General features: G+C 43.5%; 1 protein-coding gene across 1 annotated transcript in view; it reads right to left on the bottom strand.

The window, feature by feature from the left end:
- Positions 1-14618, bottom strand: part of ANKFN1 (ankyrin repeat and fibronectin type III domain containing 1) — an 83198-nt gene extending 68580 nt beyond the window's left edge. Inside the window, exons 1-2 of the mRNA XM_034790040.1 lie at positions 14508-14618; positions 6958-7159 (exon numbers count right to left, since the gene is read on the bottom strand). Of these exons, the coding sequence (XP_034645931.1) occupies positions 6958-7143 (186 nt within the window). The 5' untranslated portion in view covers positions 7144-7159; positions 14508-14618. The remainder of the gene's footprint in view (positions 1-6957; positions 7160-14507) is intronic.
- Between the last annotated feature and the right edge of the window lie 1434 nt (positions 14619-16052).

The following is a 16052-nucleotide window of genomic DNA, read 5'->3' as shown; positions in this document are numbered from 1 at the left end:
ATAATGTACATTTTGAAATGAAAAATCAAAACGTTCCTAATGTTTTGACCTTATCGAAACACTTTGTTTCAAAGTTTTGTCTTTTTTAAAAACAAACCTTTGTTGAACCCTTCTCGTTCCAGCACAAAGTTTAGTTTTCAACAAAATGGCATTTTCTGATGGAAGAACTTTGTTAGACATTTTTTGACCCGCTCTAGCTATAATGTTCTAAACAAGCAAACCACTACCTTAATCCATATACAATAACTTTATTAAAAAGAATGTAACAGTACAGCGTGCCTTCTGGTTAGAGAAAATATGGACATTGCTCAACATGGGAAATACAAGAAATATTGCAATTACTGAGATGATGTTATCTAAAAGTTTAAAAGGGCAGCTACTGTAAGTGGTGCTACCAGGGCCGGTGCAAGGAAGTTTTGCGCCCTAGGCGAAACTTCCACCTTGCGCCCCGCCCCCCACCCAGCTAACCCCGCCCCCCAACGGCAGCTAACCCTGCCCAGGGAGACCCCCGCTGTGGCAGCTAACCCCACCTGGGGAGCCACCCCCGCCATGGCAGCTAACCCCACCCAGGGAGCCCGCCCCAGCTCACCTCGGCTCCGCCTCCTCCGCTGAGCACGCCGGCGCCGCTCTAATTCTCCTCCCCTCCCAGGCTTGCGGCCCCGATTGGAGGAGACTTAGAGCGGGGGCTGTGTGCTCAGCGGAGGAGGCAAAGTGGAGGTGATCTGGGGCGGGGAGCAGTTCCCCTGTGCGCCCGCCCCCCCCATTACTGCGGGCGGCCCTCCCAGCACCCCCCCGCCCCAGCTCACCTCCACTCCACCTCCTCGCCTGAGCAAGCTTTTAGGCGCCCCCAACCACTAGGCGCCCTAGGCGGCCACCTAGTTTGCCTAAATGGTTGCACTGGCCCTGGGTGCTACTGTGATACAGTAGATATGGTGGCCTACCAGAATAGAGCTTAGCAGTATTTAAAATTGTCTGCACTCAAAATTTTCACCTGTTTCATTTCACCTCAGCTACCACAAATAAAAAACATTTGTGTTAAGCTTTTCAATCCTTTCTAAGGAGGTTGTAGAATAGCTCACACCTGTCGCTTTCAAAATAGGTCTTTTTGTATGTTTTATCTTGAGAGCCCAAAATACAAAACTGAGAGGTAAACATTTTTCTCTGACAATTTCCAAGCAACTCCATTTCATAAATACTACTCAGGAAAGACACTCAAGATAACTAATTAATTCTCCTTGTATTTAATATAAGGAATTCTATTAGCCAGATTTCATATACCCACCCAGTGCTTCGATGCTAGTGGGAGGGGTGCAAGAGAAAAATCCTAAAATGATAGATGAACGAATGGCAGATGGGTAGAGATTATTCTCTAGTTATCTAAATCATAATTAGAATGGTTTTAAAGGCAAACTGTCACTGGTGAGGGCATGTCTAAAATAAATGTAAGAAAAGATCCTGTCACGTATTTCTCAATTCTAAGGCAAAGCCTAAAAGGAGAGAAATTTTTACTGCAATGCAGCAGTTGCCTTGCACTACACAGCAGCTCCACACATCTGTTCCCCTGCTTTTCTAATGCTTGATTTGGATCACTCTGAAATTAGAACTCAGCACTTTCTTCGTGTGTTTGTGGGGTTCCCCTCCCATCTGAGATGATGAAACTCTTTGCTCCGACAAGAGAAAACCTATTAGTTAGTGGCACGGATCCTGAAACATATTGAGCATCTTCAACTCCAATTGGAGTCAATGGGAATTAGATATTATTACATGTACACCTCTACCCCAATAAAACACAGTCCTTGGGAGCCAAAATTTTTTTACCACGTTATAGGTGAAACCACGTTATATTGAACTTATTGATCCGCCGGAGTGCGCAGTCCCGGCCCCCCAGAGCACTGCTTTACCGCGTTATATCCGAATTCGTGTTATATCGGATCGTGTTATATCGGGTTGCGTTATATCGGGATAGAGGTGTATTTAATATTTGGCCTTCGCTCTGCTGTCTAGGCACATTTAACATGTTTTAAATTGGGTCATTAACATTCCAGATAAGAATAGCAAAAGGGTTACACTTCTTTGCTCCCTGCAGGTTTAAGGCTATGGATTGTGAACTATGAACTATAACCTACCAAAACCACCTTTATATTAAAAATTAGAGTTGGCAAATAATGCCACTTTTTGTTTCTCCAGGCATATTTGTTTGGACTTTAAAATAAATTCATTTCAGTCAATGGTACCCCTTTCAAGTTAATTTCCTGTGAATATCTGAGCTCTCTATTTTACTGTCACATGCGTTAACAGAAAGAAAAATTCAAAATGAATTTCAGAATATACATCAGAAGCACCTGCGTGTTCATCCAATTTGAAAACAGAAACAATACCAGTGCAATGAAGATTATCTGACTAGTGTTTATGGAGCACTATTTAAGGACTAAATATTATCATCAACTTACTTTGTCTTCATATTACAGTCAAAGCTCAAAATTAGTCTTACAGACATTACATCATATAGGGGCAATCTTTGCATTAGGAATAAGCAGAAAAAATAATTGGGCTTTATAATTTGGTGCCAAATTGTGCAGTGTGAGTTGTGAAGCTGAACTGAAGTCAGGGGTGTGACTCTGGATTTCTAGCCTATAACTAGGAGCAGAATTTGGCCCTTTCTTATTCAAACATATATTATTTTTATATGTACAATACCAGACAGCAGGCTGGGTGCTATACAGCTTCTGTACCTAAAACAAGTTCTGGGTGAATACTGCAAAAATTATTGGGGACCTTTGATTTTTTTTTTTTTAAATTCAGCCTCAATAAAGCCTTAATTCAGCAAACCATCCCTATTCCTCAATGCATTTAAGCACATGCTTAAATTTAAGTGCATGCCTAAGTCCTGTTGACTTTCATGGGACTTAAACAAATGCTTAAAGTTAAGCAAAGGCTAACAGGTCAGATTTTCAAAGATATTTAGGTACCTAAAGATGCCGATAAGTGCCCAGTGAGATTTACATAGACATTGCTCAAAAAATCATATTAGGCTCCTATCTATAGCTTTAGTTGCCTAAATACCTTTGAAAATGTGGCCCTAAATGCTTTACTGAACAGGGATGCACCTAAACACATGCTTAAGTGCTTTGCTGAATTGGGGCCTAAATTAGTTCAACCCAAAATGCAAATACGAAAGTTCATAGTCACACAGAAAATCTGATGCAGAGTTGCTCTCATCTAGACAAGGAAAAGAGCATGCATTGTAACCTACTCTCTGCATCCAATCAAAACAGCAGAGGCCAAATTGCAAATATCCTCAATGAACAAGTCAGAAGCAACCAATAGGCCGAAAAGTATTTGCATGAAATAATTGTCCAATAGTTTTGAACACTGAGAAAAAAAATAATGGAAATTGTGATCTATTCTGTCTACCTAGGTACTTATATGGCCCTCATCATCATATCTGAGCATCTTGCAATGACTAATGGGTTTTATTCTCATAATACGCTTGTGTGAGAGCAAAATATCGCCTCTTATTTTAGAGTGGAAAGGGTAGATTAAGTAATTTGCCCCAGGTTGCACTTGATGTCTGCCACTATGCTCGGATTCGAACCCAAGCCCCATCAAGTGCTGTAGCCACTAGACCATCCTTCTTCCTGTCAGTTTGCAGTTTGCAAACAAGAACTATCTTTACCTACAGTATCAGTTAATGCAAATACTGCACCAAACTCTTATTTAAAACATCCCTTAGTATTTGCTATACTATTCAGTCACCTGCAGCTCCTGGGGATGGAATTCAAATGGGGGAAAGGAGGACTGTGATCTCATCAGACCGACATGTTCAGCTTCAGACCAGCTGGTACCATCAAAATGATTCAAAAGTGCCTTCTGACTTCATCTGCACCCACTAGAGCACAGGATATTTCTCTACTGTGAAAACATCACTGGGAGCAAACAGTATCTGACGGCCCAGCTACAAGCGATCAAGTGCAGTTTAGGGACAATTCTCAAGTTTTTCCTCCCTTAACAGTTGCACGACAAGATTAATTTGTGGAGGGTGTTACACAGATGCAAAAATGTACACACTGGAAAGAACCACCGTGCTGCTTTGCGGTAAGCAGTAGCTATGTTCCAGTGAAGTGATTAAGTGCTGAGTGTTTAAAAATGCAATCATATGTAGCTATTTGCTTTGGGTTAACTAGAAAAGTCCATGTCTGGTCCTGGAGTTGGAAACAAAATGTTGAACTAGTTCCAGCAAGGAAGTGCTTTGACAAACATGAGTGTGAGAATAAAGCAGTGCTGGGAGGTGGCTATGTCTCTGGCAGGACAATAAATGTCTTGAATGGAAAGTGTTGCATAGAAAAAATGAAGAGAAAACTGTTCACTAGTGGACGGTGAATGAAGAGTCTAAAAATCCTGTTCTCTCATCTGGAAATTTGATTTTAATTAATGTGTCGACCCTATACCACAAATGTCCTTTAAACTGAGGTTTAGGATTAAAAAACATATCAGCTAACACCTTGATGCATTATATTTTTACTCCTTACCTGTAGTTTCCTGGTTATTTTCCACAGCGAACACTGAAAATAATAGATAGTTGGTTGATTGGCTTGCTCAGCAGGTCAGAGGTCAGTGGGAATCTTGTCAGTGACTTTTATGGGTGTTGGATCAGGCTCTGAATTACGGATGGGCTATAGAAACTTTTACCTCTAGCGTTTGGCCTACGGCAGGTCAGTTGTGACAAAAAGCCATTACACTTTCATGGTTGCATAATGGATTGGAGGACATAAAAGTAGTGAGTCTCGATCTAGTTCCCATTATACAACTGTCCACATCATACTTGGCAATCGAGTTTTGTCAGTAAGGCCGAGGACTGAAATAAACACTCCCATGCCTAGAGGGGGTCCTGACAGGTCAGATCTGAGAAGGATGATGGGCAGTAAGAGAGCAAGCCAGCAGCTCACTAGGTGACAGAGGAGTTCAGTCTCCACAGCTGTCATTTGCTCCTCAGCCTTTTGGCTAAGAACAGATACGTGTTCCCTGTCTGGGAGTGCATAATAAGTGGATTTTTGGAACAGGGAGCTGGGCTAGGACCTTGTTCCATCCACTCCATGCATCAGCCTGGTATTGCAGTGCCTTTGCCGGCACAATAATCATACAAAATATATGATTAAAAAAAAACTGGTAAGAAAAAAAAAAGGTGGGGGATGGGGTGGAAATCATGACCCAGTGGGCTTTTTCCATAGCTAACTCCTATACCTAGGCCTGCAGCAAACCCCCCTAAATCCAAATGCTCCCCAAAGTGGATCCAGATGCAAATCCAAACTTCATTGTACAAACCCCTCTCCATGGGCTAGATAGGGCCATATACGTGCAGCTCCTGTTGAGGGGAGGGTGCAGCTGCTCTGACCCAATGAGGTGCTGTGCCTCAAAGAAGAAATTCCTGAGGCACACAGGCTGTGTTCCCATTACCAAGCCCACAGCCAGGCAGCTCCCCTGGCCAGGGCATGGAAGACAGGAGGGGTCGTGGAGACAGCCAGGGCCCTGTGCCCACCATAGGAACAGGGACAGAGCCGTCCTGTCATGTCCAGCGCACAGGGTCTGCAGCTCTGCCTAGCTCTTCTGCAGGCCATGTACGAGAACAGCAGTCTGCTAATGCCCTCTCTCCTGCCATGCCCCTCTAACAGGGCCAGGCTAAATCTAGCCCTATAACTTCCTGAAAGAAACATCTAGCCTGATCTACGGGCTGCGATTGTTTTGAATTAACTCTCCTAGGGCTTCAGCACTTGCACTGCTGCATGCAATTTTTCTTACATATAAGGCAGATTTGCACGTGTTAAGGAAATCTAAGCCATACATCTTTTTCTGGCCTGTCATACGGTTCCCATTAGCAATATGGGCCTTAGGTAGAGCTGTCCTGCAAGGTGCTGAGCACGCTAGCCCTGATCCAGCACAGCACTTAACTTTAAGCCCAGGCGTCGTTACCGTGCCGGCTGGGTGAGCGGGTGTTTCTTGGCACATCCACAGGCAGTCCCTCAAGGTGGCTGCTCCTCCCCTCCCTCAGGAAGCAATTCAGAGTAGAAACCCAAGGGCGTGTCCTTCCTGCCTCCAGAGGGGAGGAAACCTGTTTTGTTTCAGCAACACCAGCAGCAGGAGGGCAGCTGCCTCGGCACCTCCCTCCAGTAATAAATAGATGAGGTTGTGTTGCTTACCGAGCCCGTGCCTGTGTCGTTTTACGGGGGTCTCTGCCTGTTTGTCCAAGCCTGCCAGAACGCAGCGCACGAGGCTGTGTCACAGTGGCCCCATTGAAGTCAATGGGAGTAGTCATGCGCTTGGTTAAGCAAGTGCCTACGTGCTGTGCTCAGCATCTTGTACAATCAAGGCCATAGATGGGCTTTGCGACCATAGGAGAGTGCCAAGAGCTTTGATGTGTGGGGGTCCTTGGCTCTCTGTCTAGGTTCTGATCTGGTGCTCACCGTCCTAGCCTGTGACCCTTGCACTTAATTGTTACTTATTCGACTGTTACTTCCTTTGCTGTTGAGAGACATTGGCGCATACGTCAAACTTCTAGAGAAAATGATCGTTTCTTATATGTCCAAGGCGGGCTAGACATTTTCCTTATCTATAGGGCCATATTCTGCAACATTTACTCATGCTGTGTAGAACCTTACTCCTTAAAAGTGGACTCCTCATGGAATAAAGAACTGGTACTGTAAGGGGGCCCCAGAATCTGGCCCACAAGAAAAAAAAATCAATATCTGCTCTGCAGAGCAAACGTTATTAAGCAGAGTGCTTATTACTACGTGCTTCACATCAGTGGGATTCCTCTGACATAAGCGCAGGAATAGGTGTGTAGAGCAGGTCCGTGAACAGACAAAATGCAGATGAAGAAGGATGAAGAAAGGGGTACAACAGAGAAGCAAGGTCAAGGTGAAATTAACTAATATGACAGTTTATTAAAAATGAAGTAATTACCACAGAAGTCTTGCGGAGACTGAGTCGATCTGATCTGGCCCTGAAATACGCCTCATCAAAAGATGCGTGACTTCCCTTCAGCTTCTCAGAGAGGTTGCGATACAGTCGTTTAGCAGCATTCGGAGAAGACGGCCCACTGTTCTTTTTTGTCTGCGAAAGGTTCAAGTTCTGCATTTGCTGTGTCATTTTCACGTGGCAGTTCCTAGAGAGAAGGCAATGCAGCCATTGGATATGGGTTTGCTACACTAACTTCATCCATTCAAAACCCATCCTTGAAACACACACAGCAAGACTTGTGCAGCAACGGACTTTCATTAAGGTAGGCCAACCCCACACCAAGAACATCAAGGGCCATAGTTTAGATCCTTTCCATTGGTGAGTTGTTGCTCAGAGAGATAGTCCCATTGACATCAGTGGGCGGAAGGGGCTATGATGTGGACACCAATGGGACCACCCCTATGAGTGCCAGCCAATGGGAGGAATAAGAACTCCAAAATGTGGGTTCGATACCTGGGGAACTGACTAAGTGAGTCACATTGTGGGAATAAAAACAATTCTGGTAAAAAAATATTTAAAGGGGGGAGACTTTGGGTTAAATGAGAATTGGGAAGAGGGACTTATACTCTATGTATGTAAAGTGATGATGATATTCCCTAAATTCAACCAGAACAAGCAGGATTGCAGAATCAGGACCTAACAATTTGGCCCTTCCATTTATTGTCATAAAAGCTTTTCTGCTAAACACTTTCTTGCCGCTGCTCTTTGCCTTTAATTTGCCTCTAAGATTTAAAGCTTAACGCCAACTCTCACAAGTCCTCTGAGTCTTCCATTCCCGTTGGAAGCAGACATTCTGAACACAAAAATGTCCATTTACAAATAACCTCACACATTTCCCAGGCTAACGAGGTACTACAAATAGACAAGGTCTCTGAATGACGAACATATGCCCAGAGACTCGAGATAATTGGGACATGTGACAAGGAGACTTCCTCGTTAAATCAGCACACCAGTGTGTACAAACAAGAACAGAGCTCTGTGTGAGTAGCATCCCTGCAACTAATGAGCAAAAAAATGGATGAAAGCAAAGCAGGCCTTCTAAGATCTCCAGGATCGTCTTTCATTGAGCATGATGGCCATGGGAGTATAGGTGCAGTGAGATTGCACACAATAGAAGTTATCTTGCTTTTTCATTATTACACCTCTACCCCGATATAACGCGTCCCAATATAACACGAAGTCGGATATAATGCGGTAAAGCAGCGGCGCCGGTGGGCAGGGCTGCGCGCTCCAGCGGATCAAAGCAAGTTCGATATAACGCGGTTTCACCTATAACATGGTAAGATTTTTTGGCTCCCGAGGACGGCGTTATATCGGGGTAGAGGTGTATTCATTTGCATTTTAGTAGAGCTCAGTGGCCTGTACTGAAATGATGGCCCCTGTGCACTAAACACTTGCACAAAACACAGAGTAAGACCATCCCTGTCCCGAAGAGCTAGTCTAAATAGATGAGACAGACAAAGGGTGGCAGAGGAAACAGAGACACAGTCAGTGCCTTTGCCTAGGTCACACAGCAGATCAACAGCAGAGGCAGGAACAGAATCCAGGTCTCTTGAATTACAGTCCAGTGTTCCATTCACTGGACCAAGGAACCTTGTAATATTATATAGAGGTTACAATAAAAATAAAATCTACATTTACCTGAAATTCTGGAATTATTTTTCCTATTTGCAATAGAGGGAAATAGAGCTAAATGCTCCTCCTCTTTTCTCCTCCCTCCCTGCAAAGTAATACACCGGAGTGGCCAGGTCTAGTGGAAGGGGGTTTCTGTAGGGGCAGCAGGAAGTTGGGTTGGAAGGACCCCTCCGTCCCATCCAGCTGTGGAGCTGTAGTGGAATCACTCTGCGTGGTGCTGCAGTCATCCCCTCCTGGGGCAATAGCCAGTGGATCCATATATTGGAAGATTTCCCCCTAGTCTTAGTTCCCTATACCTTGCTACATGCCCCAAATTTGGTCTCTATGGCACACAGGGGACGTGAACACTCAGCATGGGTGCCACAAATCCTTTTTTCCTCACCCGCATGGTGGAATCACATTGGTTACATCTGGAGCAGCATGCATGGATCTGCCCCTGATACTCCATGAACCAGATGTGGAAACGGTCCGTAAGTGCTGATTTTAACGGCAAACACACGACAAGTGCAAAAAAGCATTCTGCTTTACTGATGCAGTGAGTGGATCAATCAGGAGTTTTAATTGAAAACATGAGCAAAGGTGCAGTCAGTGAAATAAAACGATTTAAAAAAATGGCTGTTAAGGGTGTGCTCGCATTAAACCCCTATTTAGAATCTTGCCATTAGTTCAATGAGTTTCTAATGAATGTCTGAAGATATGTTTAAAGAGGTGGTTGGATTTGGTGTGTTGCCCCCAGAGATCTTCAGATCCCACAGTCTCATGTTATTAATATTTAAAGGTGACTCAGCACCTTACCAAAGATCATTTTATTCTCAGTCACGCAGAGTGATGGCAAAGATCCCCTCGTAATGCTCCCATGATAACCTGCTTCCCTATATTCCACCGAGCAACAGATTGAAATAGAAAGGGCATCTGTGCTCACATCCACTTTACCCTGCACTGACTTCAATATATGGCTCCTCCTGTACAGCAGCGTGTGGAGAGAATCAGCCCCAAACGCTATGTGTCAGTAACACAAAGGGTCTTGCAAACACTCACAAAATAGTTCAATTCACTCTGCTCCTGTTTAAAAGTTCCAGGCATCCAGTCACGGAGCAATGCTACCCTACAGGAGAAAAGTCAGCAGTCATGTACTGCAAATAGTAAAAGGTGACGTTTCATGAATAATCCAGGGGCTGGAAATAGTTTGTCCAAGTGGCTGAGCAGATATTTGTGAATAGTGTACACAGGGGAGTTGTTCAGAGGTCCAGGGGATCAGGAAGCACCCAACTTTCACCAAAAGTCGAAGGAACTTGGGCACCTAACTCCCATCTGCGCCTCTGAAAATCTCCCCTTGCATTTGCAGAGATGATGAATGGTTTGCAAATGCCTTGAGAACAACAAGAGAAAAGGGCTAGGTTCATTCGTAATGAACAAGTCAAGCAGCTCTACTTGGTGCTGAATGGGACTTCAAGCCTAGAAATGCCATCACGCTGCGATTAAGAACAAGCAATGGGGGCATTAGATGCTTGCTACTTCCGGCTGATCCCATTAAATCATTAAAGAACTAACTACACCCATATCAGGACTGAAAAAACACCTGTTCCCCCGACTGACATAAGATTCACTGACAAAAGCGCTGGTGTGGACAGCACTATGCTGGCGGGAGATGCACTCCAGAGCTACTGCCGCTTGTTGGGGGTGGTTTAATTATGCCGGCGGAAGAGCTCTCTTCCATCGGCAGAGAGTGGCTACATGGTACAGCGGTACTGCTGTAAGGCTATGTCTACACTACAGACCTAATTCCCATTGATATAAACTGGAGTTAGGCACCTGGACACCTTTGAGAATCTAGGCCCGTGTAACTAAATAGGCTGCCTTCCTAGCTAGAGCCAGACCAGACAACCTCCGTACTGGCCCGTCAATGCCATTCTAAGGGCTTACCTACATGGTGCATTAGTCCACACTAGCATGTTGTACACTAACTGGCCCAGGTGGACCCTGCCACTCCCCCCACCTCTTTTATAAGAAGGGGAATTCAGCCTCTGCTGGTGGCAGAGCCTGAACAAATCTTCTCTAAATGTCAGCAGTCTTGATTTTCCATCAATTCTGACTGCCGGGTGATGCTCCGTTAAAGGAGAGCCCAGTCCCCCATGCGCTAGGGATGGACAGCTGGACCATAGTGTTGCACACCGGCAATCCGTCTGGGACGCTGTGATATGCAGGAGGTCAGATGAGATAATCATGATGGTTGCTTCGGCCCTTAAAAATCTATGTCACAGCTCCATTGACTTCAACTATTACAGCATTGTGCAGCTGGAGTTTCGCAGTGGTGAATGAGGCCTGCTATATACACATCAGAAAGATGCTTGTGTAACCTCAGGGTCAAAATAACTTTAGGTACCAAACATTTGAACAGCACCCTTCCAAGGACCAATGTAGTAGGATTACTGTTCTATCCAGGGATGTATGCAGTGTTGTTGTAGCCATGTTGGTCCCAGGATATTAGTGAGACCAGGTGGGTGAGGCAATCTTTTATTAGACGAACTTCTGTTGGTGAGAGAGACAAGCTTTCAAGCTGCACAGAGCTCTTCTTCGGGTCTGGGAAACAGGGGCGGCTCTATGTATTTTGCCGCCCCAAGCACAGCAGTGAGGAAGCCTTTGGCGGCACGCCTGCGGGAGGTCCGCTGGTAACACAGATTTGGCAGCATGCCTGCGGAAGGTCCACCAGTCCCGCGCCTTCGGCATACCCGCCGCCGAATTGCCGCCAAAGCTGTGGGACTGGCGGACCTCCCGCAGGCATGCCGCCGAAGGCAGCCTGACTGCTGCCCTCAGGGCGACTGGCACACCGCCCCCCGTGGCTTGGTGCGCTGGTGCCTGGAGCCGCCCCTGCTGGGAAAGGTACTCCGAGTGTCACAGCTAAATAAAAGAGCGAACATATAGTTTAGCATAAGTAGTTAGCACTTATTCTAAGGAGACATTCCAGGGAAAAGGGGACCATTAACACCCCTGCAGTCACAGGACAAAAAGTCGGGATTAGTTCATTACAGATTGTCGTAATAAGCATAAATTCAGTGTCTTTATTAAGGGCATGGTTTTTAGTGTCGAGCAAAGTTATGAATTTAAGCTCCCAGGCTGACTTTTGAAAGTGTTGTGCAGGTTTCCTTTGAGGATGAGGACTGATAGATCACATCTAGAGTGATCGCTTTGTGAAAAAAATGTTCACCCACGGGTGATGTGATGTTTTTGTCTTTTATCATTTTCCTGTGTATGCTCATTTGAGAGTATAGTGATTGTCTGGTTTCCACCCACCTAGTTGTTATTGGAACATTTAGTGCACTGGATGAAGTACATCACATATTGTGGTAGGCATGTGTAGGACCCCTGGATCTTGAAAGGTGTGTTGTGGGGGATGTTGATCATTGTACAGTGGAGATGTGAGTGCAGGTTTTGCATCTGTTGTACTGGCAGGGTCTGATGCCACTTTCAGTTGATGTGGCCAGGTGTGTGGGCTTGTTCATGATGCTGAGTTTGGGGAGGTTGGTGGGTTACTGACCACTTCACCTTGAATGGTCCCTTAGCTTAGCATTAGTAGTTAGTACATATTCTATCTGTTCGGTCTTGTATTTAGCTGTGACACTCTGAGTATCTTTCCCAGAGCTGAAGAAGAGCTCTGTGTAGTTCGAAAGCTTGTCTCTGTCATCCACAGAAGTTGGTCCAGTAAAAGAGATTATCTCACCCACCTTGTCTCTTTAATTACCCATAGGTGGTTTTTTATGAGTTAGCCATAGCTGATCTTTAAAATCAATATGCAGGTACAAAGGCAGTATTTCCCAATGGCTAGAGCATTAGATGGGGCGTCAGGAGACCTGGGTTCTATTTCCTGCTCTGCCACTGTCCTGCGGGGTGACGTTGGGCAAGTTACTTTAACTGCTCCGTGCCTCAGTTTCCCCATCAGTACAATGGGGATAACGATATATGGTTCATTTGTAAAGAACTTTGAGATCTGCTGATGAAAAGTGCTATACAAGAGCTACCTATTATTATTTTATTTCTGCTAAATATACATCTTTATGACCATATAACCCCATGGGTGTTTCTCTTTATCTAAGGAGAGATAGGTCAAAGAGGAGGTTGAGTAAACATAGCTGTAACACTTGCAGTGATTCAGTGACACCATTTTTCTATGTGGCAATAGTACCATACACACACTGATCCCATATTAGGTCATCAATGACCTTAAAAACGTTCAATGGGTTATTTTTATATACTAACAGAAGTAAGTAAAACATTGCATGAACTAAGCACACAACAGCCAAGTAATAGTTGGAAATAGTGTAATGCAAATTCATTGAAGTCCTGATCAGCATGTTCATACAATGTTTGTAAAATGCAAAATATTGCCAAGGGTTACTGTATTTAGGACAGCACAATGGGGTATGTAATAAGCAGTTATGAGATGAAAAAAAGGGAAAGGGAAAATGTATGCAGCATATCACAGAAAACTTTCTAGTACTGTGATCTTATTAAGCTGGAGAGCTGTCTCCCAAGGGAATTAATGGAAACTAGACTCAATAAAAACACGGAACAATCCTGCATTGGGAAGGCGATATATTTGATAATCTACAGGGTCTTTTCCATCTCAGACTCACATGATTCAAATGCAAGGATATTTAAATTGGCTGGTAGCAGTTTTATAACATCTAAGTAATTTTATAAGAACATCTTTAGGCTTCTTTTATAAGAAATTCAGGTTAGCTTTCATAGCCATGTCAGATGATACAGCAAAACATATACATAATTCTCACTGAAGTTACACATTAGACATGTCTTCATGTTTTTAATATATGGACAACTGAAGATGTGCTATGATGAAGGATGGATGATTGCTAGAGTTAAACTGTTAGCAGTGTATGATAAAAAACAAACCCTGTAGGTGCTGGGTGGTACACTGTAGTTGATATATTCAAGGTTTTCACCTCTGGAAACCTCAGCACATATCTAGCTTAGGTCACAAATGTAAACGCATTAGGTGATCTCAGTGGTGTTCTGAATAGATCTTTGTGCACATCAAAATAACCATCACAATATTTGACCTAACTGGCTAACGCTTGTCACAGTCAATCAAGAAATTGATGAGAAATGTGCTGCAGGTTTGGGGGGCATAGGTAGAGCTCTGCAGGGTAGCATGCAGACCAGCTGCTCACATTGTAACTGGGCATAACCAATACTGTCAGTAGCCCACTTTTTTAAGAATTAAAAATCACAACAAAAATGGTTCCAGTAATGAATATCTGAATCACTGGGCAAACAGTCTACTGCAGACATTTTACACTAGCCATCACATGCAGACTCTGATTCTCATTATCACTCTCATTTAGCATGTACCAACTAAGAGAGGGAAGTCGCCCAACACATGTTTCATACTGTACACAATGGAATCTAATCTTTGTGATCAGGTTTCTGATCACACATCCCAGGCACTACTAAAGTAACCTTTCTGAACAGGCATGTGTTTTAAAAGTGGAGATTTTAGATAAAATCCATTTAAATAACCTACCCTTGAAAGCCGCTTATTTCATCCTGGGGGACTGATCAAATATTCATGCACAGTTTCTAAAATCACATTGTAAAAGGGAAACAAATCCCTGAATTACATATCGGTGTGTGCCGATTATACACATATGAGCATACGGTATACATAGGCACACTGTATAAATACAGCCTAGATGTAGAAGTGTTAACTTGGGAAGATTTGATAAAAAAAAACATACACACACAATAGATAATAACTCCCCCCCACACACTTATTTATTAAGTGATTTCATTCACCAACACATAGCTAGAGAACATGAGTTAGAGAATTAAATTTGACTTACCAGCTTAGACTGTACAATTCAGACTGGGAACAAGTTGGTAGTAATTGTCCACTATCTTCATTCAATATTTCACATTGGCTTTGCTTTCTTTTCTGGTCCAGCCTCTTTCCTATACTGTATGAATGATCAAAAATGAAAGCGCTTACTCCAAGCAATTACTGAAGTCCAAGATCACTGATTAAATCTCAGTGCAAAAACCAAAGATAAAAGCAAATTCTGAAACATCTGAAGTAAAATATATGATGCCTTAACACTACTTGTGCTCTTAGTACTGCAGCTATAGTAATGACTGGTATCTAAGGCTCTTGTTTCTGTAGTCAAAGATGCCATGACTTCTGCATGCTTTTAGCCTGTTGTATCTCTAAGAATTGATCAGCACAGCATGCAAGTAGAACAAGTAATCACTGCCCAGAGTAAACAAAACGAGAATTGTAGCCAATTGTCACTCAGTATGAACAAAAAGACATTAATGTTGTCATCTTAAAACAATTAGTTCTAAGTTAAATCAATAAGAGAAGAATAATCCTAGCCCTACACTTTGTCCAGGAATTCATGATTGCATATGATGTACTGTTCCTTCTTTCGCCAAGCTACCAATACAGCTGTCTGCAATCATAGCAACAAAAGCAGCAACCATATCCATGGCTCTGGGACATCTGCAAGATCATTTCAAAGCTCCCAGCATGAATAGGTTATCTTTAAAAGGTTATTAAACCAGCTAACCCCCACCACCGGCACATACAATTTTAATGATGCTTAAATTTTAATTACAACAGGTCCCCAGGAATTAATTTTTAAATGCTTTTGACAACACAGCCTGGTACAAAACCAGTGACATTTTTTAAAAAGAGGTGTGTTTTTTTAAATGTGTAGTAGAAAATGTAAAACCTAGATCCAATGGAACCCAGCAATATGTTACCAAGTCAGAATATGCAAAAAGTTCGCCAAACCGCAGAATGCTAAAAATACAGATATGTGTTGGACTGAAGTTAAACAAAGACGATCAAGTAAAGCACTATACGTTTTTGGATCACCTTCCTGGTTACATTCAAACAACCATAAAAGTTAAGCACCTACCAACAGAATAAAATGAAAAGACTCTTTTAGATGCTCATTTTGGGATGTGTGATCATCTATTGTCTATAATAGTGATTTGACTATTATTATTATTTGTATCATCATAGTGCCCAGGAGCCCCAGTCATGGGCAAGGATCCCACTGTGCTAGGTCCTGTACACACATCAACGAGACAGCCCGTGCCCCAAGGAGCTTACAGTCTAAGTATAAAACAGCAGGTGGATATAAACAGACCACCCAGGGAACAATAAACAGTACTGGTCAGCGTGATAGGCAGGACCTCAGCATACTAGCAGCCTGCCCACGGTTCAGTTTTTTGTAGGCATCATAAAGGCACCGTGGGTTTGAGAGTGAGCCTGGAGTAGCCTCTCTGACTCAGTGGAGTTACTCAGATATGATTCTGGAAAATGCTGAGCATCCACTGCGAGATGGCCATACTTGACTCTCACCCACTTCGAAGGAGAGTTG

This window comes from Trachemys scripta, chromosome 14, assembly GCF_013100865.1.
Source record: "Trachemys scripta elegans isolate TJP31775 chromosome 14, CAS_Tse_1.0, whole genome shotgun sequence".
Classification (NCBI taxonomy): domain Eukaryota; kingdom Metazoa; phylum Chordata; order Testudines; family Emydidae; genus Trachemys; species Trachemys scripta.
Note: the sequence above shows the minus strand (reverse complement) of the source record. Positions and strands in the feature narration are given on the sequence as shown.